General features: G+C 50.2%; 1 protein-coding gene across 1 annotated transcript; it reads right to left on the reverse strand.

The window, feature by feature from the left end:
• Nucleotides 1–10,964: 10,964 nt before the first annotated feature.
• Nucleotides 10,965–25,964, reverse strand: LOC126298085 (uncharacterized). The gene is made up of 2 exons (XM_049989402.1): nucleotides 25,107–25,964; nucleotides 10,965–11,027 (listed from the first exon to the last, which is right to left on the reverse strand). Exons 1-2 carry the CDS (start codon nucleotides 25,962–25,964, stop codon nucleotides 10,965–10,967), a joined length of 921 nt encoding a protein of 306 aa, XP_049845359.1.
• Nucleotides 25,965–25,976: the final 12 nt, after the last annotated feature.

Below are 25,976 nucleotides of genomic sequence, written 5' to 3' on the forward strand. Positions count from 1 at the left end.
AGTGTTATTTTCCAGACAAGAGAACGGCGCGTTGTTTAGTCACAAGGCACGTTAAGTTTGACTATAATACGAGGGAGGTGAGGAACGAGGTACGTAGGCGTCAGGAATCATTTGCGAAATTGCATGAGGAAGTAGAATATGGAGGAGTGTTAACAAAAGTGCAAGGAGAATATCGAGGGTTAGCACTTTCGTACGAGAGGTACCAAACACATGACAAAATTAGACCGGGATCTGTTGAATGATACCAGAATAGTGCGGAATTGCCACAGTATATAAGGAATACCATGGGAACGATTAGGATAGAGTGCAGACTCACCTAATGTTACACTTATATCGATTAGGAGTGGGGTCTATATTATGTAACTGTGTATCTCCAATTTATGAAGTGTGTATTCTGTGTTGTTGAAACTCCCTGATCTATCGCACGAAAATTAGAGTTTTGTAATCTATATATGAAAAAGCTAAAGAATATGTTGATATGGTAAATTATTATCCTATGAATATGTTTATAAAAAGAAAATGTTTCTTAAAAGGTAGTTCATTCTCAGGGCAATTGTATTTGTAATATGTAAAAGCTGTAGGGAAGTCCCTCAGCAACGGAAGTGGCATGGAGCGATCTAAAAGGTGGGTTTTGCGGTCAAACTGAGCGACCCCTTCGTGTGAACGAAGAGGCAATTTGAAGTTTCATTATAAAGGATTAGCCTCTGCTGTTGATCTTTCTATTATTTGGTATTCACAGCATAATAGAATGGCTCTGATATGTTGGAAATCCGACACCAAGAAGAGATTTTATAGAGCATTCGAACATCAAGAGCCGTGAGTACAGTTAGCTGTCATGTCGCCTGCCACCCATCTTCACCACAGTTTCACAAACTTCATACATTCAAATAAGTAATGTATATGGGTATTTGTGTGTTGTTTCAATAAAAACCACATAAAACCTGAATTCGTGTCCGGAACCATATTTTCAATCCTGATCACGAACCTACGCAGGGCCCTCACCTAAGTGCTATTAAAACCGAGTATCCAGATTTAAATGAACGATTCTTGCATTCAAGTGTTTAAAAAAGATTTTTTTGTCTAAATTAAAAAGAGTAGTAAAAGTTAAAGCTAAAACCACAAAAGTGAAGTTGGGTAGGCATTTGCTAAAGTAGCCTTAGTTTATTATAAAATATAGTTCTGTAGGATTACAGTGCAAGATTGTGTAGATATTATTGTCTAGAAAACCTGTTCACACATGATTAAAAGGCAAATACATACAAATCTTTAATGAACAGATCTACGATAGTAATGTTAGAAGTGAAGTTGTGCTCATATTCAAAAATAGTGTAGTTTTGGTTTCTATCATGAATGGTTTCTTTTTTGAAGTTAATTAAGCCCACACTGTGCGTACGTCTCCCAGTGAGAGCAAATAATTATCCACGTTCCTACTTCGAAGCTACTGCGACTGTAAGGCTTAAGTTTAGACAGAATTGTAAAACCAATTAGTTTTTTAATGCCGTTCAAGAACGTCTGTTTTCTTTCATTGTCCTCAAGAGAGAGTTTAAGTTCATAATGTTAATGAAATAGCCGACTAAGCCGGTGGGGTAACAGCCCACTCAGGAGGTCAAAAGAATGACGAACATGGGAAATAGCTCAGCAAATGTAAATGTGGCTAGATAGGCTTGCTATTTTGCTTTTAGCGTTTTGTTACAGTGGGGACAGTTTTACTCATTTTTGTTATGTAATTACTTGAATTTCGTATTTTATGCACATCTTATTTTTAGATATCTCTTATACTTCGGCTCTTTTTTAGAAAGTAAGTATGAAACTCTCTGTATAGGGGACGCTCTTATCACTGCTGGCTCAGTATAGACCTTTACTTTCAGTGTTTCATACACCTACTTGGGCAACTACCGTGATGACTGCGCACCAATGGAAAGGGGCTGCCCATACACTTTAAGGTTGCTCTCTACACCATACGTTATTGTAAATGTCTCTTACATTATTACTTTAAATATGTCCTGGGATTTTTTGATCATAGAATGACCTAAGGATGGCGGTGTGTAACGAACCTGGTAGCCATTGGGCAAAATAAAGAAAATACGGCTATAGACTAAACAGACATTTTTTCTCATTGTGTTTTGCTTTAGGAATATGCGGATAATTTCTCAACTTGATAGGCACAAGTTTCCTACATCAAATTCTTCGTCTCAACTTCCTCTAGACCACTGTGGTAGGTTGTAAACAGTTATTGTTGACACCGTATATATTAAATAATATTCCTACATCTGCATGTACAATTATACTCCAGAAGCCACCTTATAGTGTGTGGCGGAGGGTACTTTGTTGCCAGTGTCATTTCTCCGTTTTCCTGTTTCAGTCGCGAATAGTTGGCGGGAAGAACGATTGCTGGTAAACCACTGCGTGAGCTTGAATTTCTCCATTTTATCTCTATGGTTTTTTCGCGGGATACATGTAGGAGGAAGCAATATACTGGTTGACTCTTTTAGGAATATACGGTCTCGGAATTTTAACACTAATCCACACCGTGTTGTAGAACGTCTCTCTTCCTGTGTGTAACAACCCAACGCTAATTCTCTCTCCTCCAGACTGACTCTATCGATAGCGCTGTCACTGGTAATCAATCGATCGATAGCATTTTTTGTCGTTATTTTCGTAATTCTCGGCTGTTTCTGGGGAGCTATTTTTAACTGATTTATCTGTTATTTCTACACTCCTGGAAATTGAAATAAGAACACCGTGAATTCATTGTCCCAGGAAGGGGAAACTTTATTGACACATTCCTGGGGTCAGATACATCACATGATCACGCTGAGAGAACCACAGGCTCATAGACACAGGCAACAGAGCATGTACAATGTCGGCACTAGTACAGTATATATCCACCTTTCGCAGCAATGCTGGCTGCTATTCTCCCATGGAGACGATCGTAGAGATGCTGGATGTAGTCCTGTGGAACGGCTTGCCATGCCATTTCCACCTGGCGCCTCAGATGGACCAGCGTTCGTGCTGGACGTGCAGACCGCGTGAGACGACGCTTCATCCAGTCCCAAACATGCTGAATGGGGGACAGATCCGGAGATCTTGCTGGACAGGGTAGTTGACTTACACCTTCTAGAGCACGTTGGGTGGCAAGGGATACATGCGGACGTGCATTGTCCTGTTGGAACAGCAAGTTCCCTTGCCGGTCTAGGAATGGTAGAACGATGGGTTCGATGACGGTTTGGATGTACCGTGCACTATTCAGTGTCCCCTCGACGATCACCAGAGGTGTACGGCCAGTGTAGGAGATCGCTCCTCACACCATGATGCCTGGTGTTGGCCCTGTGTGCCTCGGTCGTATGCAGTCCTGATTGTGGCGCTCACCTGCACAGCGCCAAACACGCATACGACCATCATTGGCACCAAGGCAGAAGCGACTCTCATCGCTGAAGACGACACGTCTCCATTCGTCCCTCCATTCACGCCTGTCGCGACACCACTGGAGGCGGGCTGCACGATGTTGGGGCGGGAGCGGAAGAAGGCCTAACGGTGTGCGGGACCGTAGCCCAGCTTCATGGAGACGGTTGCGAATGGTCCTCGCCGATACCCCAGGAGCAACAGTGTCCCTAATTTGCTGGGAAGTGGCGGTGCGGTCCCCTACGGCACTGTGTAGGATCCTACGGTCTTGGCGTGCATCCGTGCGTCGCTGCGGTCCGGTCCATGGTCGACGGGCACGTGCACCTTCCGCCGACCACTGGCGACAACATCGATGTACTGTGGAGACCTCACGCCCCACGTGTTGAGCAATTCGGCGGCACATCCACCCGGCCTCCGCATGCCCACTATACGCTCTCGCTCAAAGTCCGTCAATTGCACATACTGTTCACGTCCACGCTGTCGCGGCATGCTACCATTGTTAAAGGCTGCGATGGAGCTCCGTATGCCACGGAAAACTGGCTGACACTGACGGCGGCGGTGCACAAATGCTGCGCAGCTAGCGCCATTCGAATGCCAACACCGCGGTTCCTGGTGTGTCCGCTGTGCCGTGCGTCTGATCATTGCTTGTACAGCCCTCTCGCAGTGTCCGGAGCAAGTATGGTGGGTCTGACACACCGGTGTCAATGTGTTCTTTTTTCCATTTCCAGGAGTGTATTTTCTTCTATTATTGGATTGTTACGAAAATATTCCGTACGCTTATTGTAAAAAAAGATATGCATTGTAAGAAACTAGGGACCCAGATATTTTTACATTCAACTTTAACAAAACCGAATAAAAATGATAATCGATCTCAATACAACAATTTTTCTAAGTTACAAAATTTATGTCACATTATAGATCAATTTCTTCGAAAACTATCTCATATGTATGAGAGGCTACCATGTGTAGCAGTGTGTGATACGTCGTTGTGGTAATGGCTCTACACAGTTAAGTTTTGTTTCGTCTCTGTTTTGTAAATTTATTTCACCTGTTAAAGATATGAATCTTATTTAAAGAACTACGTGACGAAAAGTATGATACGTATATTGTTTGCATTCAAGAAAAACGACGACATAAATCAGTAACATTAAAAAATTAGCGTTCAGTTATTTGTAAATCAAAACTAAGACCAACATTTAAAAAATTTTTGATAAGTGAGTTTCAGTCCCTGTGCCACTGAAGCCATCAAACAAATAACAAGTAAATTATGTAACCACCTTCCAGTGGACTATTTTTACCTTGCAAAATTGCGATGATTCGCTAAAATGGAAGATGCATGGTGTCAGTAACACCGCTGTGGACAGGTAATTTATAAGCGCCTGTCAATGGAGTTGACTGAGTATCTCCGTGACCTTTTAACACTTACTAAATACACCTGTCACAAAAAGTGCAGCTCTGCTTTGGATCTTCTCTCTTTCCCGAACAATCTTACCTGGTACGGATTCCAGACTGCCAAGGAATATTCAAGTACTGGTCGAACGAGGGTTCTGTAAGCTACCTCCCCTGTTGATGGATTACTTTTCCTGAAGGTTCTCCCAATGTGTGGCATCTGTCTCAGTCACGATTAATTTTATGTGGCCGCTCCACTTTAAATCGCTCCGTATACAGACTCCTAGATATTTTGCGGAAGTAACTGCTTCCAGTGAATGTTCTGCAATAGTGTAATTATACAATATGGCTCTTTCTGTCTACGTTACATTTCTTTACTTTGATGGGAAGTTTCCACTCCTTGCACCAAGCCTCGATCCTTCGCACGTATTCCTACAATTCACTACAATTTTCTAGCGATGCGACTTGTCTGTATAGAATAGCATCATCCGCGGCAACTGTCATGGAAATTCCGGTGTTCCATGATCCTATAACACTCCCTTTGCGTACGGCCCAAATTAATTTTATATCTGAAGACTGCTATCCGCCGGCCGTGGTGGCCGAGCGGTTCTAGGCGCTTCAGTCCGGAACCGCGCGACTGCTACGGTCGCAGGTTCGAATCCCGTCTCGGGCATGGACGTGTGTGATGTCCTTAGTCCTTAGGTTAGAGTAGTTTAAGTAGTCCTAAGTTCTAGGGGAGTGATTACCTCAGCTGTTAAGTCCCATAGTGCACAGTGTTGTACTTGGCAGAAGAGCCAACACCGTTACTTGTGGAGGCCGAAATACACGCGTTTTAGCTCACGCAGGCTGTCTTGAGGAGGGAAGGACTATACTGACGTGAGGTCTGGAACATAACTAGGAAATAGAATTCAGAAAGCGGATGTAATTAGTTTCATACGTTTCAAAAATGAGATCGACAGGAAGTGCAAAATGGCTAAGCAGGGATGGCTAGAGGACAAATGTAAGGATGTAGAAGCTTATCTCACTAGGGGTAAGATAGATACTGCCTACAGGAAAATTAAAGAGACCTTTGGAGAGAAGAGAACCACTTGTATGAATATCAAGAACTCAGATGGCAACCCAGTTCAAAGCAAAGAAGGGAAGGCAGAAAGGTGGAAGGAGTATATAGAGGGTTTATACAAGGGCGATGTACTTGAGGACAATATTTTGGAAATGGAAGAGGATGTAGATGAAGACGAAATGGGAGATAAGATACTGCGTGAAGAGTTTGACAGAGCACTGAAAGACCTGAGTCGAAACAAGGCCCCGGGAGTAGACAACATTCCATTAGAACTACTGACGGCCTTAGGAGAGCCAGTCATGACAAAACTCTACCAGCTGGTGAGCACGATATATGAGAAAGGCGAAATACCCTCAGATTTCAAGAAGAATATAATAATTCCAATCCCAAAGAAAGCAGGTGTTGGCAGATGTGAAAATTACCGAACTATCAGTTTAATAAGTCACAGTTGCAAAATACTAACGCGAATTCTTTACAGACGAATGGAAAAACTGGTAGATGCGGACCTCGGGAAGGATCAGTTTGGATTCCGTAGAAATGTTGGAACCCGTGAGGCAATACTGACCCTACGACTTATCTTAGAAGAAAGATTAAGAAAAGGCAAACCTACGTTTCTAGCATTTGTAGACTTGGAAAAAGCTTTTGACAATGTTGACTGGAATATTCTCTTTCAAATTCTGAAGGTGGCAGGGGTAAAATACAGGGTGCGAAAGGCTACTTACAATTTGTACAGAAACCAGATGGCAGTTATAAGAGTAGAGAGGCATGAAAGGGAAGTAGTGGTTGGGAAAGGAGTGAGACAGGGTTGTAGTCTCTCCCCGATGTTATTCAATCTGTATATTGAGCAAGCAGTAAAGGAAACAAAAGAAAAATTCGGAGTAGGTTTTAAAATTCATGGAGAAGAAGTAAAAACTTTGAGGTTCGCCGATGACATTGTAATTCTGTCAGAGACAGCAAAAGACCTGGAAGATCAGTTGAACGGAATGGACAGTGTCTTGAAAGGAGGATATAAGATGAACATCAACAAAAGCAAAACGAGGATAATGGAATGTAGTCGAATTAAATTGGGTGATGCTGAGGGAATTAGATTAGAAAATGAGACACTTAAAGTAGTAAATGAGTTTTGCTAGTTGGGAAGCAAAATAACTGATAATGGTCGAAGTAGAGAGGATATAAAATGTAGACTGGCAATGGCAAGGAAAGCGTTTCTGAAGAAGAGAAATTTGTTAACATCGAATATAGATTTGAGTGTCAGGAAGTCGTTTCTGAAAGTATTTGTATGGAGTGTAGCCATATATGGACGTGAAACATGGACTATAGCTAGTTTGGACAAGAAGAGAATAGAAGCATTCGAAATGTGGTGCTACAGAAGAATGCTGAAGATAAGGTGGATAGATCAAGTAACTAATGAGGAGGTATTGAATAGGACTGGGGAGGAGAGAAGTTTGTGGCACAACTTGACTAGAAGAAGGGATCGGTTGGTAGGACATGTCCTGAGGCATCAAGGGATCACAAATTTAGCATTGGAGGGCAGCGTGGAGGGTAAAAATCGTAGAGGGAGACCAAGAGATGAATACACTAAGCAGATTCAGAAGGATGTAGATTGCAGTAGGTACTGGGAGATGAAGAAGCTAGCACAGAACAGAGTCGCATGGAGAGCTGCATCAAACCAGTCTCAGGACTGAAGGCAACAACAACAACAACAACTTAACTTTAATCCATTATGATGAACGTCGCTCTTGACGGTATTTGATTCACAATATTATCTGTTCAGAAGACATAGTAACTGAATATGGCGCCTTGCTAGGTCGTAGCAAATGACGTAGCTGAAGGCTATGGTAAACTGTCGTCTCTGCAAATGAGAGCGTATGTAGACAGTGAACCATCGCTAGCAAAGTCGGCTGTACAACTGGGACGAGTGCTAGGGAGTGTGGCGGCGCTCTGTCTGCTATCACTGGTAGTGGCGACACGCGTGTCCGGCGTATACTGACGGACAGCGGCCGATTTAAAGGCTACCACCTAGCAAGTGTGGTTTCTGGCGGTGACACCACACTCAGAGCCATTTGAACCATTTGACTTCTGTCCGTTGAGAATGAGGTGCTGTTTCTACGCTCCTGGAAATGGACAAAAGAACACATTGACACCGGTGTGTCAGACCCACCATACTTGCTCCGGACACTGCGAGAGGGCTGTACAAGCAATGATCACACGCACGGCACAGCGGACACACCAGGAACCGCGGTGTTGGCCGTCGAATGGCGCTAGCTGCGCAGCATTTGTGCACCGTCGCCGTCAGTGTCAGCCAGTTTGCCGTGGCATACGGAGCTCCATCGCAGTCTTTAACACTGGTAGCATGCCGCGACAGCGTGGACGTGAACCGTATGTGCAATTGACGGACTTTGAGCGAGGGCGTATAGTGGGCATGCGGGAGGCCGAGTGGACGTACCGCCGAATTGCTCAACACGTGGGGCGTGAGGTCTCCACAGTACATCGATGTTGTCGCCAGTGGTCGGCGGAAGGTGCACGTACCCGTCGACCTGGGACCGGACCGCAGCGACGCACGGATGCACGCCAAGACCGTAGGATCCTACGCACTGCCGTAGGGGACCGCACCGCCACTTCCCAGCAAATTAGGGACACTGTAGCTCCTGGGGTATCGGAGAGGACCATTCGCAACCGTCTCCATGAAGCTGGGCTACGGTCCCGCACACCGTTAGGCCGTCTTCCGCTCACGCCCCAACATCGTGCAGCCCGCCTCCAGTGGTGTCGCGACAGGCGTGAATGGAGGGACGAATGGAGACGTGTCGTCTTCAGCGATGAGAGTCGCTTCTGCCTTGGTGCCAATGATGGTCGTATGCGTGTTTGGCGCCGTGCAGGTGAGCGCCACAATCAGGACTGCATACGACCGAGGCACACAGGGCCAACATCCGGCATCATGGTGTGGGGAGCGATCTCCTACACTGGCCGTACACCTCTGGTGTTCGTCGAGGGGACACTGAATAGTGCACGGTACATCCAAACCGTCATCGAACCCATCGTTCTACCATTCCTAGACCGGCAAGGGAACTTGCTGTTCCAATAGGACAATGCACGTCCGCATGTATCCCGTGCCACCCAACGTGCTCTAGAAGGTGTAAGTCAATTACCCTGTCCAGCAAGGTCTCCGGATCTGTCCCCCCTTGAGCATATTTGGGACTGGATGAAGCGTCGTCTCACGCGGTCTGCACGTCCAGCACGAACGCTGGTCCAACTGAGGCGCCAGGTGGAAATGGCATGGCAAGCCGTTCCACAGGACTACATCCAGCATCTCTACAATCGTCTCCATGGGAGAATAGCAGCCTGCATTGCTGCGAAAGGTGGATATACACTGTACTAGTGCCGACATTGTGCATGCTCTGTAGCCTGTGTCTATGTGCCTGTGGTTCTGTCAGTGTGATCATGTGATGTATCTGACCCCAGGAATGTGTCAATAAAGTTTCCCCTTCCTTGGACAATGAATTCACGGTGTTCTTATTTCAATTTCCAGGTGTGTATTTTCTCGAAACTCTCCAGTCAAACCACACAGCTGGTCTGATATTCCGTACGCTCTTCAAGCTCTCGATACAACTGCTTAAAAACTTCACGCCTTGACTATCACATGTCCATTGATCGATAATATATCTGCAGGTGTTAACTCAGCAGACGTCAACTTCTAAATCCAAAGCGACTACTGTCTCCGCATACTCACCACCGCAGGCATTGTCGGCACGAGATGGAAATGCCCCATCCGCCTGAACAGAGGTGTAGCCACAAAACATAGAAGCTAAGTATCATCAGCTAGTGCATACAAACCCAAAGAATGTATGTAACAAGTACATAGTGCTCTTCCAAGTCGTTGCATGGAAACCAAGAGAATTATATCTATTAAGTTGTCATGAAATCCTACTTCCAAAAAGTGGTTGAAATGGCTCTAAGCACTATGGGACTTACCAGCTGAAGTCATCAGTTCCCTAGACCTAGAACTACTTAAACCTAACTAACCTAAGGAAATCACACACATCCATGCCCCGAGGCAGAATTCGAACCTGCGAGCGTAGCAGCAGCGCGGTTCCGGACGGAAGCGCCTGGAACTCTCGGCCACAGCGGCCGGCTCCTCCGTTTCCATGCACGAGAATGAAAGTACCGTATGCAGGCGTTTCTATACAACAAGTTAACACGTAGTTGATATCATGGCTTGACAAGCAGGAAAATCACATCTAGCAGAACAATACGTACTTTCTGTCTCTGTAGATAAATACCCGGCCATGGCGTACATCGTACTGCTGATTCCGACAGAATGAAGTAACTCTGACTCGCTTCCAAGAATGGCGCTGTCCCCTAACACATGGTTTCATACTTCGGTGACAGCACTCTCCTGTCTGTGATGGCTGTGACGTTCAAATCACTATACGCCACATTTCAACTAAGAGTATTTTATACCACAACGAGAGTGGAAACAAATTTAAATGGTGCTGTGACATCTATTTTAGTTGACGGCGAGAGGAATGTAATACAGATTCTTAAATTGTGTTTAGTGTCTGGCCTCTAATCGAAGTATTCAGGTTAGAGATTTTAGTGAATTGGGGAGTGACTGGCTCATTCTTTTCATTCCAGTAATGTGCCAGCTATACGGAAAAAAATGAACTCTAGCCACTGACTTTTTCTTGTTGTTATAAATTTTAGATCCAGCGAGATGCATGGTTTTCGCGTTTCTGTCTGTCTGTGTGTTTGTGTGATTGTGTGTGTGTGTGTGTGTGTGTGTGTGTGTGTGTGTGTGAGTGTATTTTAATGACTTTTTACACGTTCATCGTAGTTGGAGTTTTATTATTCTGACTCTTTCGTCCACATTAGTTCCATAGAATTTTAAGTACAGGTGCTAAAGACCTTTCTATCGCGCGCCTAAAACACATGGTGATCATCACCGTTTCTCTAAGCTATGGCTAAATGGGCGTCTCCGAGTCTCAGGGCTACCTGCAAATATTGGGCTGCACAAAGCTCCTGATAGCATTGCCTGCGGTCCGTTATCGGGTTTGCGCGGTTCCTACTCGGCTCACGGCGATGGCCGCAGGTAATTTGGTTTTCGACCATCGATTATTCAGACGCCTCCAGCAGCGTCCTCGGAGGCTATTTCACGGCTGGTCGTGCCGCCCGCTGTGTACTGTATGAGAGCAGCGGTACTGCGTGCGTGTGTATCAAAGCCGGCAACGTATCCTATTTTCCATAAATTACTGCCACATCATACATACAGCACTCTGGAAACATCGCATTGGACACATGAAACCTACCGAAGTTGTACATGCAAACCGGAATTCAAACCACTTGCATTATCAAAGCGGATAAGACGTATTATGTGGCCAAAAGGAGGGAGATTTTAATATACCTATATGGCATAAAGTGGAGGATACTTATTGAAAGTTAAGTGTGATATTTTGTTTAGCGTATAAGTTATCAGTTGAAATATTCAGTAATTGCCAGCCGGAGTGGCCGAGCGGTTCTAGACGCTACAGCCTAGAACCGTGCGACCGCTACGGTCTCAGGTTCGAATCCTGCCTCGGGCATGGATGTGTGTGATGTCCTTAGGTTAGTTAGGCTTAAGTCGTTCTAAGTTCTAGGGGACTGATGAGCTCAGATGTTAAGCCCCATAGTGCTGAGAGCCATTTGAACCATTTTTTTTTTATTCAGTAATTTGAGTAGCGATTTTCTGTGTGTTTCACCCAAAGAGGTGGAGCAGTGTTTAGCTGGTTGAAATCAGTGTCCGGCCATCCTGTTTTAGGTTTTCCGAGATTTCCCTAAATTCCTTCGGGCAAATGCTGGGATGGTTCCTTTGTAAAGGCACGACCGATTTCCTTCCCCATCTTTCCCTAACCCGAGTTTGTATTCTGTCCTTAATGATCTCGTTGTCGACGGGATGTTTAGCACTAATCTCCTCCTCCTCTCTCCTCCTTGTTCATTTCCAAGACGAGGGAGAGACGAAAGCTATATTCGGTAGGTACCGACGTAGCTTTGGGTTACTTTAATTTTTACCTAATTTTTGTTAATTTGTAATCATAAAATTTGACTGAGATGGCGTTGATCGTTAGATAGATTTCTTTGTAAACGCACCGGACAGAATGTCAGTTACTTCCAGCAGATATCACACGAATACCGACTAACACAGCCTCTAGCCTTGATACTGCCTTCAGTTAGGCGACGAAGAGAGTCCATAAGTTCCTTCCGTAATGTGTTATCCAATTTATAATGGATCAAACATAATGACGGAATGTGTATATATCAATTTGTCATAAGTTAAAACTAACTGACATGAAGTAGTATCAATACCGGCCGCAGACCGGAAAGACAATTTATTTAAATGTGATTTACGGAGCCTTTCGAGCAACATTTGTAAATAAAAGTTTTTTTTACAATGGTGTGTTAGCTGCGAGCAGCATTGACAATATATAAGCTCTTAGCAATTGCTGCACTACTCGGAGACGCTAGGCTATCCCTGATTCATTGTATGTAACGAGAAGAATAATTATGTATGATTTTACTTTTGCTCTGGATATGGGTACGGAATTCTATAAGCCCCATGACGTAATCGGCATACATTTCTCCATCACTGGAAGTGTTGTCTACATCAAGATGTCGACGGAGTAAATTTGCAATGACATAATTCACCGTCATGCCACCGGACTGAAATTCAAACACTCTGATGGACAACTTGGATATTCGGGAATCCAGCCGGATGTTCGCGTCGTTCTCGCACGATATTTCAACAGCGTGCCTCGCTGTCTTCATCAGGTGCTACCTGAGACTGGTCCTTGGGTCGATCGAGTCCAGTATTTATGCCTGGGAGGAGCTGGGTGTTCCCTAATCGGTCCGCGCCGCGTCGAGTGTTCCATCTGTGGTCCGCGCCCGCCAGACTCTGCTTCAACGGACCCCTCCAGTCGCGGATGTTCCGACTGCCGTCGGCGCCGGTTTTGGCCGTCCTCAACGGTTGTGGTTGTCATTTGAGGTGTGTCAGACCCGATCTGAGATGTTGGGTACTCTATCTCATGACTGTTACTACGGTTTCCACTTCTGTTGCGTGCTGGGCGCTCCCTAATCGGTCCGCGCCGCGTCGTGTGTTCCATCTGAGGTCCTCGCCCGCCAGACGCAGCTACATTGTCCCTCTCTGGTCGCTGGTGTTCCCTCCGCCGTCCGCGCCCGGCCTGGCCGTCGTCTGAAGTCGAGTTCCTGATCTGGGGTGTGTCAGATCTGGTCTCAAATGTCCAACACCTTGTCTCACGTCTGTTCCCTCGGTCTCCACTTATATTTCTTGCAGAATCCCGGAGTGTCGTGCGTTGAGTTTTCACAAGCTCAAGCGCACTGCCTGGAATCCTGCGCTTGAGCTGCCTTGTACCCGATCCTCAACGAGAAGTCCGAACTTTCCATCGCAAACGGCCTACTGATATACCGAATGTACCTTCGCCCATTGTTCGACTACGCCTGTGAAGTCTGGGGCGTTGCTGCCAAGACACACATCCAGCGCCTTCAGATGCTACAAAATAGGATATTACGAAGAGTATACTACGTGCACAGTCAGTTCCCGCACCGAGGACATCGCACGGAGATTCTACGAGAAGACAGAAACGTCCGCAAATCAACTAATTCGCAACCTGGGAGCGCCGCCGAGACCAAGAAAAAGACATCGACGACCCATTGCATTGCTCGATCGCTAAGGCAATGCAATCTTAAGATTGAACTAAACTGTAGACAGAAACGCACAAAATAAATTAAGATCCTAAATCCGACCACACACTCCAGTAAAACACATGAAAATAAAGAAAACCAATTTACCCCAACCTCTCAAGAAGGAGGCAATGCCTAACGGTAAACCCTTCACCCCATAGCTGTTCTCCAGCCTTAAGAAGTGGAAGTAGCTGCGTCTGACGCTGTGACACTTACGCTGACGCTGTAAAGACGAGCCGATCCTTGGCTCGAGAATGGTGCAGTCTAGACAGATTTGTCATTCCTGCGGTTCCTGTGGAAGAGAAAAGAAAAATATATTAACACACCTGTCGAATTTTCCATGCTGGTGTGACCTGTAAGGGAAAAAGTAACACACTCTGCTGGGGGATTAGTAAAACTTAATCCCTCAGCAGGTCAGGCCAGAGCGTGCTTGGCCTGTGATGTGGTTGTTGGCCGAGTCCACGGATGAGCCGGTTACGGGAGTGTTCCGTCCTCTCGTAGAATTTCCTGGCGATGGCGTGGAACCTTTCTCGAAGAGGCAGGATTCCGGTGTCCTCGTGGAGTTGGCGCGTCGAAAAGCGCCTTGGAAGATGCATAGCAGTCTTCAGGGCGCGGTTCTGTATCCGTTGCAGAGTCACAATGTGAGCATCTGCGGCTTTCCCCCAGACCACGGCCGCATACTCTAACAGTGGGCCAACCAATGTTAGGTAAAGCGTGATGCCGTGTTGCGGTGGCAAAGTTGACTGCGTTTTTAGCAGTGGATACAGGGCGCGGAGGCGTCCAACTGCTCTACCTTTCACATCACGGATGTGATGCTTCCAGGTGAGCCTGCGGTCTAGGGTAACCCCTAGGTATTTTGCCGTCCCACTCCATGGGATGGGTTCTCCCAGGATTTCGAGCGGCGTAAGCCCTGGCGGCAGAAGTCTTCGAGTGAAGACGACTGCCTGGCTCCTTGTGGCGTTGAATTTCAACCGCCACTTTGTTGCTCATGAGCCCAAGGCGTCGCACCTGCGTTGGAGGCGGTTTCTCAGCACCTGGGCATTCATGCTGCGCGTGAACAGGGCTGTATCGTCAGCATACAGCGCCAGTTCGACTCCTGCCACTTTCGGCGCGTCTGCAGTGTACAGGGAGTACAGCGAGGGGCCGAGAACTGACCCCTGCGGCACCCCTGCACGTATCTGCCGGTCTGTGGACGTACCGTCGTCAGCCCTCACGTGGAAGGTTCGTTCGGACAGGTACGACCGCAGCAACGTCATGTGAGACGTCGGTATCCCTTGAACTCGAGACCGTCGTGCCACACCGAGTCAAACGCTCGGGAGACGTCGAGGAACACTGCGCCAAGGAATTCCCTTGTCTCCAGTGCCCTCATGGCCGGTTCTACCACCCGCAACAGCTGGTGGGAAGTGGCATGCTCTTCTCGGAATCCGAACTGCTCGTCCGGGATGATGCCCTCCTGGGTGACGTGTCGCATCAGTCTTCTCGCGTACAGCCTCTCGAAAACTTTCGAGAGGGACGGGAGTAGGCTGATGGGTCGGTAGCTCGATGCCTGACGTGGGTCCTTGCCGGATTTCAGGATGGCCACGACCTCCGCGTGTTTCCACGCAGAGGGGTAGTCACCCGATCGGAGAATCTCGTTGAAAACATCGGCAAGTTGCCGGTGTAGGCCCGGTGGAAGGTTCTACAGCAGGAGGTTTGTGACGCCATCGCTGCCTCCGGCCTTCTTGGGGTTCAGCGAGCGAAGTTGAACTTCCTCCTCCGTTATCGGCTCGATAACGTCGCCTTCCTCCCTTGCGCCGCGGAAGGTTGGCAGTTGCTCGTGGACTCGCCGCATGTGGTCGTCGTCGATGACGTCGGCCACCGGTGTGAAGTTGGCTGCAAAGGCGTCAGCAAGGACGCTGGCTTTCGCGTCGGGGTCGCTGGCGAAGTCGTTCCCGACCTGTAAAGGCGGTATTCGCTGTCACCGGCGTAGGAAGGACTTTACCACCCTCCATGCACTGCCATCCTCAGGATTGAGGGTAGACACAAGGTCTTCCCATTCCTGGTTCCGGTGATGCTCGACTGCTGCCTTGATTTCCCGTCTCATGCGGTTTAATCGGCGCTTCGTGTCTGGTAGGCGAGTGAGCTGCCATTCACGAAACAGTCGGTTCTTTCGGTGATCGCATCCAGGATAGGGCGCGGTAGCTGTCGCGAGAAGTCTCGTGTTCCCTGGCGACGTCTCGGCGTGGCTTCCTCAGCTGCTCGGAGTATTCTTCGGGTGAAGAATGCTAGGGCCGCGTCTGCCCCTACCACTGTGGGGTATGGCGCGTCCTCGAGCAGTTCGAGCGCTTTCATCCGAAAGCGCTCGGCGTCGAGCCTGCGATAGCTCGGACGGCTGTCTGGAAGAGAAGTTCCGGCCACATCGAGGCCAAAAATGACCGGTACGTGGTCGGAGGAGAGAGCGTTCCGAGTCTCGCCGGTCGCGAAGTGCCCGATGCCCTTCAGAAGGACAATATCGAGCACGTCGGCCTGTCCCCGTGCAGGGAAGATCGTGGGGTCAAACGGCCCCACGGTGATCGCGCCGTTGCGGTGAACAACGCGGGAGAGGCGGCGCCCGCTGCGGCTAACAGTTCGCGAGTTCCATTCGGTGTGTTTCGCATTGAAATCCCCGGTAATGAAAACTCGCCCCTCCAGCGACAGCAGGAAGTCGAAGTCGGCTTCGTCTAGCGGTCTGCTAGGCTGCCGATAGACCGACACAAAAAGAATCTTTCCGGCGGTGGTGTTGACGGCCACTCCCTTGGCTTCCAGCGCGTTGAGCGCCGGCAGCTGAACTCGGTGGTGACGCAGTGACTTCTTCACGTAGATGGCAGTGCCGCCCCCATGGGTGGCTCTGTCATCTCGGTAGCAGCAAACGTTTGCTGCTCGCACGTCGACCCCGAGTTTGAGGAAAGTCTCCTGCACAAGGCAGATGTCGACCGCCTCGTCCCGTAGGAATTGGCGAAACTCGCCCTGCTGGGGGTGGAGACCCCGAGCGTTAAACGTGCAGATGGTTAACCCATAAATATGGTCGTTATCCATATTAGGGCTGGTTTCTCCCGGCGGTGGCCTGGAGGGCCGCCGTCACTGCTCCCACGAGCACCGGTAGCTGAGTCATCAGCTGGTTGAGCGACTGCAGAAGCGCGGCCAGCTCGGTGGAGTCATCCTTCACTGTTTCGGGAAGGTTCGACTCCATCGCGACGTTTCCCGTAGTCGGCAGCGGAGCGGCGCGCTGAGAACGCCCTGCGTGGGCGGCAACCATCCTAGCAGCCGCGGGCGCCGGCAAGCCGACACCCCCGACCGCAGGCGGCGCCGCCGGCGAGGGCAGCTGCGACGGCTGCGGTACCGGTGCGGCCTCCCCCGCGAGCGGCCCAGGCCGCTCGGAGGGGGCGGCCGGCTTCCCCTTAGCTACGTCCGCAAAGCTGCGACCCGGGTTTTCGCGGCTGGCGCGCTTCCCTCGCTTGAAGGTGACGCACCCTCGGTAGCACGCGACGTGTTCCCCGCCGCAATTGCAGCACGTCGGCCGGTCTTCTTTCTTCTTGGGGCAGTCCCGCGACTGGTGTTGCTCTCCGCATTTGTAGCAGCGCTCCGGCATCCTGAAATATGTAGACACATGGTCCATGCGTTGGCAGTTGAAGCACTGGGCTCGCCTGCCTTTTGCACGGAGTGGTTCGACTTTTACGTCGAAGTCGGCAATGCTGTCAACCTGAAAAATTTTCCGGTTGTCAACGTTGTCAACCAGAACCACTAGGAACAAGGGCATGTCCCTGTGGGTCCTGGGTGACTTCATCAAGCCGATGTGGCGGGTCTGGAAGCCGATCTCTTCCAGCTGCCGCTGTAGGAACTCCGGTTCCATCTTCATTGGCAGATGGCGAATGACTACCTTCAGCTGCTTCAGCTGATCGGTGCTCTGCGTAAAGCAGTGCCACTTTAAGGATTCGCAGAGCTGCATGAGTTTCGCGTGGTCCTCTATGCAGTCTTGTCCCTCAGCTCGGTATAGCTGCCGGGAAACTGAATAGAGATATGCGGCGGGCGGCGGGGCGGTTTCGTCGCCGTGGTCGGCTGTGTCCCGTCCCCGTCGTTCTCGGCTACTTCCGGCAGGCCCGCGAACCGGTTTGCAGCCTGGACCGCTTCTGGCGTCACCAGTTCGAACGCCCTGGCTCTCGCTGTGTGGCGCCGGGGAGGCGCGATGAAGCCTTCTCCATCGTCTGGCGTGAGGTCGGTCGCTCGACGGCGCGTTCGGCGCGGGCCCGCCCGTAGCCGGCGCGCCGTAAGGCACGGAGGCTCGCACTGGGGCGTATCGCTTCCAGACGGGCGTGCCGCGGCAGTCCTCACAGGGGAAGTGATGTGTCTCTAATAGCCTCTCCTTCCCAAGTGGCTCTTTCCGCCTTCCCGTGGTGCCAGACGTTAAGCTCGGCATTCTGCCTTGCGACAAAAGGGAGAGCTGCGATCCAACCCGATGCGAAAGCGAAGGGTGCGTGGCACAGGGGGAGCTGTGTCGAGGGACGAACATCTGTCCCTTTCTGTTCGCAGGGCCCAGACCAGCAGGAGCTCTGCATGCCGGCGACTTCGTTTGTCGGCGTGGGATCGCGGCGCGAGTCGGCAAGGGTGCTTCGCCGCGCCCCTGGGTAACCGGGGCGTGTTCTGCCAAACCCAGGAGGTGGTGACATCGCCTGGGCCAGGTTAACTGGGTCCAGACCGCCGAACGTCTGAGTAGGAGTGGGTCCTTGGCCGTAAGGTGGAAACTCGGGCTAGTAGGCGGCGAAGGGCGAGAGGTGCATCCGCCTCTCCGGAGTGCGGGGTGCAGTTGCCGAGGAGCGTCGCGTGAAATCGCCGATGACGGAGCCATCGATGGGGACCAGTGCGCTGGCAACGGCGTGCTGAACCCGGCAGTTCGATAGGGCCGTTGACCTTGGGGCGAGGTCGGTGGGCGAGCTGCAAGAAGTTCCCCCCCCCCCCCCCCCCCATGCCAGAGGAGCCGGTCCGGGGCAAGAGACGGGCTCCCACTTTCTTCTTTATCACTCGTTAACCATGGCGACAACTATAACGAGTGATTCGATTGCGCCTTCGAGGGCTTCCGCTGTGCCTGATCCCTCTCCACAAGACGAGGTGGGGCAGGCAGATGTTGATATTGAAACCGTCGCACAGAGGCATAATAGAATCGCCCTGCTGATTGATCAGAATGTAAAAAATGGTAAGATCAGTCAGGCGGCCTTGACCATTATTAAGAATGAACTCTCGGCCTGGGCTATTGCCCATGCAAAATTAGAAGGCCGTTTAGAGGAATTAGAGAAAGAAAACAGCAGGCTGCGAAAACAACCAGCCAAATCCTGGGCGGCAGTGGCTGCGCAAGCGCCCATCAAGCCAACTACCACAAAAGATACAATCGACAGGGTAGCTAAGAGACAAGACACGGCAGTTTTTCTTCGGCCGCTGCCAGGACAGGACACAAGTGTAAAAAATCTACAAGAACTTTTAACTACCACAATAGATCCTGTAAAGGACAAAATAAGAATCAAGAAAGTTAAACCCAGCAAGAACTCTGTAATAGTAGAAGTAGCCTCAGAGGAAGATAAAGAAAAACTACTAAAAAACCAAAAACTGAATGCAGTAATGAAATGTGAACCTCCACGGAAAAGGAATCCTTTGGTGATATTGTACGATGTGCCAACTATCATGACTAACGACGAGTTAAGCGAGACAATAAGGGGACAAAATTTTGAAAGTATGAATGCTGAAGAATTCAATAATAAGTTTAAACTCAAATTCAAAACAGGACCCCGTGATCGGGACGTTGTCCATCACGTGGCCGAGGTAAATCCACAAATGTGGAAGCAAATCACTGGAATGGGCAGACTATATGTCGGGTTTCATGCAATTAATGTAAGAGATTACATCGTGGTACCTCGTTGCCACAATTGTGGGGACTTGGACCACATTCTCAGGCACTGCACCAGGGGGTCGGCGTGCTCCAAGTGCGGTGACAACCGACACGTACGAAAGGACTGCAAGGCTGCCAGTGTTTGTATTCCCTGTAAGAGCAGAGGGAAAAAACCATGTGGAGCTACAGGACGGAGTTGCCCTACATACAGGATGTTAGAACAACGCCTAATATCTAGAATTGATTATGGCTGAGTCTGACACAACCTACAGGATGCCAAAGCGAAAATCCCCGAGCAAGAGAAGGAGGGATGCTATGAGGGCTCACAAGTTCAGGGAATTTTTGAGATCGCTTTCGAGCTCAGAAGTCGAAACAGCAGACAATGCTGTCCAGACAGAGGCATACATGGTAGACAAAGGGCAGCGAACTTAATTTCCCATGCCACTCATGGCTCCCTCCCCTCGAAGCCGGGGATCTGAGCCGAAAACAGACCATCCACGGCAAGGGCATCCTGTGGTAGTGGCAACCCCCAAGGAGAAAACTGAAAAACCACCCATACAGGAAAATGTAGTCACAAGTTCGAGTGTAAGTAGCACCACTGATACATCAATTGTCAGGCTTCCACCTGTTGATCCGGTGAGGGTGTACCCAAACCTCGAATTTACGATGCAACTGGCAAGACTGGAGCAGCCGGCAACCCTGACCACTGCCTTGAGACATGTGGTCCGAATTGGACATGAGAACGGTAGACAGGTAACCTTCTCGGTGATGGAGGCTGTAGATAGAATACAGCTAAAGTCGGTGAATCTCCCCACGGACTTCGGAGCCATGCGTGACGTGCTAAAGAAACTGTTTGAAAGACGAGGAGAGAAATTTGACTTAGAGGATATTTACGTGCAATCAGTGTTGGCAAATGGAAGAATAACTTTCGATCCGAACAAGACCTGGCCATATGACCGAGTACACACATATTATCCATGACGACTAGGACATCTGTTGGCCAACTAAATACGACCAACAGTCGACTTGTGATGCAGGAACTCCGTAGGGAAGTGGAGGAGAGGAGACTGGATGTACTCTGTTTGCAGGAGCCTTACTCTCTGGCTGGCAAAATTGCTTTTGTGGCCACCACATGGCAAGTCATCAGCTGTGGGGATGCCCCCAAAGCAGCTGTGGTAATCACCAATAAAAAACTACAGGCAACCTTACTTTCGCAGTACTCAAACAGTCACTGCAACGTCATAGAACTGCAATCTCCAGTAGGCACTATAATACTCATCAACATGTATTTCCAATATGGAGATGATATTGACATACATTTAGACCATCTAACAAGAGTAGCTATGGCGTTGCAGGGACGGAGAGTTGTCATAACTGCGGACATAAATGCGAAGTCCCCCCTATGGTACAGTGGCACAAGGGACGAAAATGGTGGAAAGGTGGAAGAAGTGATTATGTCGTTGCAGCTTGTGGTGGCAAACAAACCGGGAAACTCTCCCACCTATGCGGCGGGAGGGGGGCAAGGCACGAACATCGATGTGACCTTGGTCACGCCAAATGCGGCAAACCTAATACAGAACTGGAAGGTGATAGACAGTGCCACCACAAGCGATCATAACCTTATCACTTTTACCTTAGGGAGCAGGGAGTGCCACTGGGCCATGGGGTGGGAGGTGCAGTTAAACTTCAGGAAAGCCAACTGTGAACGCTTAGCCAGAGAGTGTGACATTCCTCCGTTACCGGATGGTGACAGACAAATTGACATTGACAACCGAGCTGAGGAACTGGTGTGTGCAGTGACTAGAGCGATGAAGGCGGCCGTGCCAACTAGGAGGAGGGCCATGGCGGCCTCGCCGACACCATGGTCTCCTGAGCTGCAGGAGCTGCGTCAGTCTGTCAGAAGGCTGCGGAGGCTCTACCAGCGCAGTGTCGTCTGGTGGGAGAAGCAGAGATGGTTACTGCTATACCGGGAGGCAAAGGAAAGATTTCAGAAAGAACTAAAAGCGGTCCGAGTCAGAAGCTGGGAGACTTTCGTGACCAATCGGCTGGCCTTGGATCCATGGGGGATTCCGTACAAACTAGTAAGAGAAAAGATCCGCTCCCCAATGATGCTGTCCACAGTCAGGCATGGGGATGGGATGACGGACTCATGGCAGGAGACTGCTGAGGTCCTACTCCGATCCCTGTTGCCTGACGACGACAGAACAGAGGATACTGAGGAACAGCGACGGTTGCGGGATTTAGATCTGGACGACTATACAAATGATGAGGCAGTCCTCCCTTTCTCGGAGGAGGAGGTCGCTGCCCTCTTAAAGACAATAAAGAGAGGGAAAGCCCCCGGGCCAGACGGCATTGTGGCGGAGGTGGTGCAGTTCTTGGCCCCACATCTGGTCGCTCCTTTAATCCAGCTGTACAACGAGTGCCTTCGGCAAGGCAAATTCCCGAGGACCTGGAAAGCAGCAAACGTTGTAATCATTAAGAAAGGCCCCGATAAAGATCCAGCTGAGGCAAAGTCTTACAGACCCATCTGCCTTCTGGATGTGTTCGGGAAAATCCTTGAAAAGCTGCTTGCTGATAGGCTGACTGCCCACCGAGTACTGCACGGGATGAGCGACAGACAGTTTGGCTTCAGGCCTGGGCGTTCCGCATCTGATGCGATCGCCCTGGCGGCCGAGGTCTGTGGTTCGGCCCCGTGCAAGTACATCGTCGGCATCATGGTGGACATTAGTGGCGCCTTTGACAACCTGTGGTGGCCTTCGCTCTTCTCCTGCTTGCGGGAGAAAGAGTGCCCAGGGCCGCTATACGGTTGCCTTAGGAGCTATTGTGTAGATCGGGAGGTCTGGCTATCATCCCCTAGCGGGAGGATTGGAAAACCCATAACAAAGGGATGTCCCCAGGGTTCCGCCTTAGGTCCCCTATTTTGGGATATCCACATGGAGCCACTTTTAAATGCATTACAACAGAATGAAGATGTGCTAGAGGTGATAGCCTACGCTGATGACCTCCTTCTACTGGTTGGCGGCCGAAGTCGCGAGGATATTGAACCTAAAATAGACAGAGCCATGACACAACTACTATCATGGTGCCGTAACACCAAGATGACCATCTCACCGACCAAATCAACCTATCTATTACTAAAGGGACAGCTAATAAGAAACCCGACTGTAAGAATTGAGGGCACACCAGTACTCCGACGACGAGAGGGACGTTACTTAGGGATCATCATCGATGAAAGGTGGAACTTCGGAAAGCACATTGAAACCGTGACACAAAGAGGTCTGCAAATCCTCAATAACCTCATCACCATAGGTCATAAAAGATTTCATCTCCCCCCTCACCTTATCAAATTGTATCACAATAGCATATTAACATCAATAGTGGGTTACGGCGCGGGAGTCTGGGCACACAGGCTCACGAGGGTTGTGCCCGCCATGTCGGTGAGAAGGGTTCAAAGGAACATGATATTAAGATCTGTGGGGGCATACAGAACATCTCCGGGGGGGGGGGGGGGGCCCTATTAGTAATAATGGGGCTTTGTCCTCTGGACATCAAAATCAGGGAACAGGGTGCTTGGTATTGGGCAAAGAAAGGGGACATAGAGAAAGTAGAAGAAATCTTGGGAGTTAGGGTTAGGGATAAGGGCGAGATATGGAAGAGGGGTGAAGAGCTATGGCAAGAAGTTTGGGAGGCAGAGGAATCCGGCAGAAGAACTTTCAGCTTCCTGCCGAATGTGAGGGAAAGAATGAGCATGGGTTATTTTGAACCAACTAGGGGTTTGTTCCACTTTCTCACTGGACATGGGCCTTACCCGACGTATCTATGTCGGTTTGGGAAGAGGGCAACGCCTACGTGTGACTGTGGTGCATCGGAGGGAACTCCCGACCATGTGGTCTACGAGTGCCCCCTTTTCGATGATGTAGCAGCTACACTTAGACAACAACTACCCAACCATGAGACTTATATGTTATTAAGACAAGACGAGACCTTTCGACTGCTAAATCAGTTGGTAAATGAGGTATCACGAAAGGTCCTAACACAATATCTGAGAGAGCTTTGAGACTTAAAGAAATCACATACTAAGTCAATACCCCAATCCCGTACCGCCTGTGCGTGGACTGGTCGACTGGTAAAGTTGGAATCCGCCACGTGCAGGATAGGGGGAGAGGGGCTATCATACCGGACTTGACAACGCACCGATTTTTGACTTAGAATAGTTCATTAGGTTTAGGAAATTAGAATAGGAATTAAGATAGAAACCTGCAGCGAATAAAAGTATTGGCCTGCCCTGTGCCAGGGCGCGTTCACCGGGGTTAGCTCGGTGAGCAAGGCACACAAGTAGGATTGTATATTTACTGGCATGTTTGTAACGCTGCAGGCAGTAGAGACTAGTGTAAGCAGTAATATTAGGAGTAGTAGATTTGTTAATTAGTAGGTCTGCCCATTCAACTAACAATACTGTCTGTAGATTAGAATTAGAAATGTAGAAGCTGTACCTAACTAATGTATTATATCATGACCCACTAATTCATAAGGTGGTGGGTTTTATTGTATAAAAAACATATTGTTAGAAAGAAAGATTTAAAAAAAAAAAAGACCCCGAGCGTTAAACGTGCAGATGGTTAACCCATAAATATGGTCGTTATCCATATTAGGGCTGGCTTCTCCCGGCGGTGGCCTGGAGGGCCGCCGTCACTGCTCCCACGAGCACCGGTAGCTGAGTCATCAGCTGGTTGAGCGACTGCAGAAGCGCGGCCAGCTCGGTGGAGTCATCCTTCACTGTTTCGGGAAGGTTCGACTCCATCGCGACGTTTCCCGTAGTCGGCAGCGGAGCGGCGTGCTGAGAACGCCCTGCGTGGGCGGCAACCATCCTAGCAGCCGCGGGCGCCGGCAAGCCGACACCCCCGACCGCAGGCGGTGCCGCCGGCGAGGGCAGCTGCGACGGCTGCGGTGCCGGTGCGGCTCCCCCCGCGAGCGGCCCAGGCCGCTCGGAGGGGGCGGCCGGCTTCCCCTTAGCTGCGTCCGCAAAGCTGCGACCCGGGTTTACGCGGCTAGCGCGCTTCCCTCGCTTGAAGGCGACGCACCCTCGGTAGCACGCGACGTGGTCCCCGCCGCAATTGCAGCACGTCGGCTGGTCTTCCTTCTTCTTGGGGCAGTCCCGCGACTGGTGTTGCCCTCCGCATTTGCAGCAGCGCTCCGGCATCCTGCAAAATTTGGACACATGGTCCATGCGTTGGCAGTTGAAGCACTGGGCTCGCCTGCCTTTCGCCCGGAGTGGTTCGACTTTTACGTCGAAGTCGGCAATGCTGTCAACCTGAAAAATTTTCCGGTTGTCAACGTTGTCAACCAGAACCACTAGGAACAAGGGCATGTCCCTGTGGGTCCTGGGTGACTTCATCAAGCCGATGTGGCGGGTCTGGAAACCGATCTCTTCCAGCTGCCGCTGTAGGAACTCCGGTTACATCTTCATAGGCAGATGACGAATAACTGCCTTCAGCTGCTTCAGCTGATCGGTGCTCTGCGTAAAGCAGTGCCACTTCTCCGATTCGCAGAGCTGCATGAGTTTCGCGTGGTCCTCCATGCAGTCTGGTCGAACCTTGTACGTGTCGTTGCCGCGATCATCTTTCGCGGTTTTGCGACAGCGTACAGCTTGTCCCTCAGCTCGGTATAGCTGCCGGGAAACTGAATAGAGATATGCGGCGGGCGGCGGGGCGGTTTCGTCGCCGTGGTCGGCTGTGTCCCGTCCCCGTCGGTCTCGGCTACTTCCGGCAGGCCCGCGAACCGGTTTGCAGCCTGGACCGCTTCTGGCGTCACCAGTTCGAACGCCCTGGCTCTCGCTGTATGGCGCCGGGGAGGCGCGATGAAGCCTTCTCCATCGGGTTGCCTCGGTGACGTGGTCGTCCTACGGCGCGCCCTCTTCTTCCGCCTGGCGCGACCGGAAATTGCCTGGGGGGAGGGAGTGTCCTCTACGGCCGCGGCTGGGCGCTTCCGTGTGGTTTGCTCTACCTCTGCAGGCTTGTCCGGTTCTGCCAGACTGCACGCTGGCGATGGCGTGGCGGGCTCTGTGGCCGGCGTGACTGCTGGCACGGCAGCTGTCGTGGCGGTTACATGTGCGCGCATGTCCGCGGGCACCAAAGACCGGAGTTTCAATAGTGCCCCCACCCTGACCTCTTCTGTCCCCGTGGCCAGCCGTTGCATACAGCTGAAGCTCTCCTCTGCAGTCAGGCGCGCGATGGCGGCGGCAAATTCCTCCTTTGTTAGGGGAACCGGCGGCTCTGGCCGTCGTCGCGGTCCTGAGAGTGTGCGGGAGCGGCCACGTGCGTTCGCGGAAATTTCCGCGCCATCACGGCGGCCACGTGCAGCACTCTCGCTCGTCGTCCTCGTCGGTGATGGCGGGTCAGATGCTGCCGCCGTTAGGGAGACCTCCCTTGGACGGCCATCCGCCGCGCCCTGCGTCTCGCCGGAGTGATCATCTCGTTGCAGCTCCTCCTCCATGTCGCGACCCCA

This window comes from Schistocerca gregaria, chromosome X, assembly GCF_023897955.1.
Source record: "Schistocerca gregaria isolate iqSchGreg1 chromosome X, iqSchGreg1.2, whole genome shotgun sequence".
NCBI classification, from domain to species: Eukaryota; Metazoa; Arthropoda; class Insecta; order Orthoptera; family Acrididae; genus Schistocerca; species Schistocerca gregaria.

Bases quoted from the DNA above. Each gene is read 5' to 3' on its own strand.
- LOC126298085 (XM_049989402.1), bottom strand. From the start codon at position 25,964: ATGGAGGAGGAGCTGCAACGAGATGATCACTCCGGCGAGACGCAGGGC. The intron at 11,028-25,106 runs GCAAAACCGCGA...GCTCTCATACAG, and splicing joins GGGACAAGCTGTACGCTGTC to TACACAGCGGGCGGCACGAC.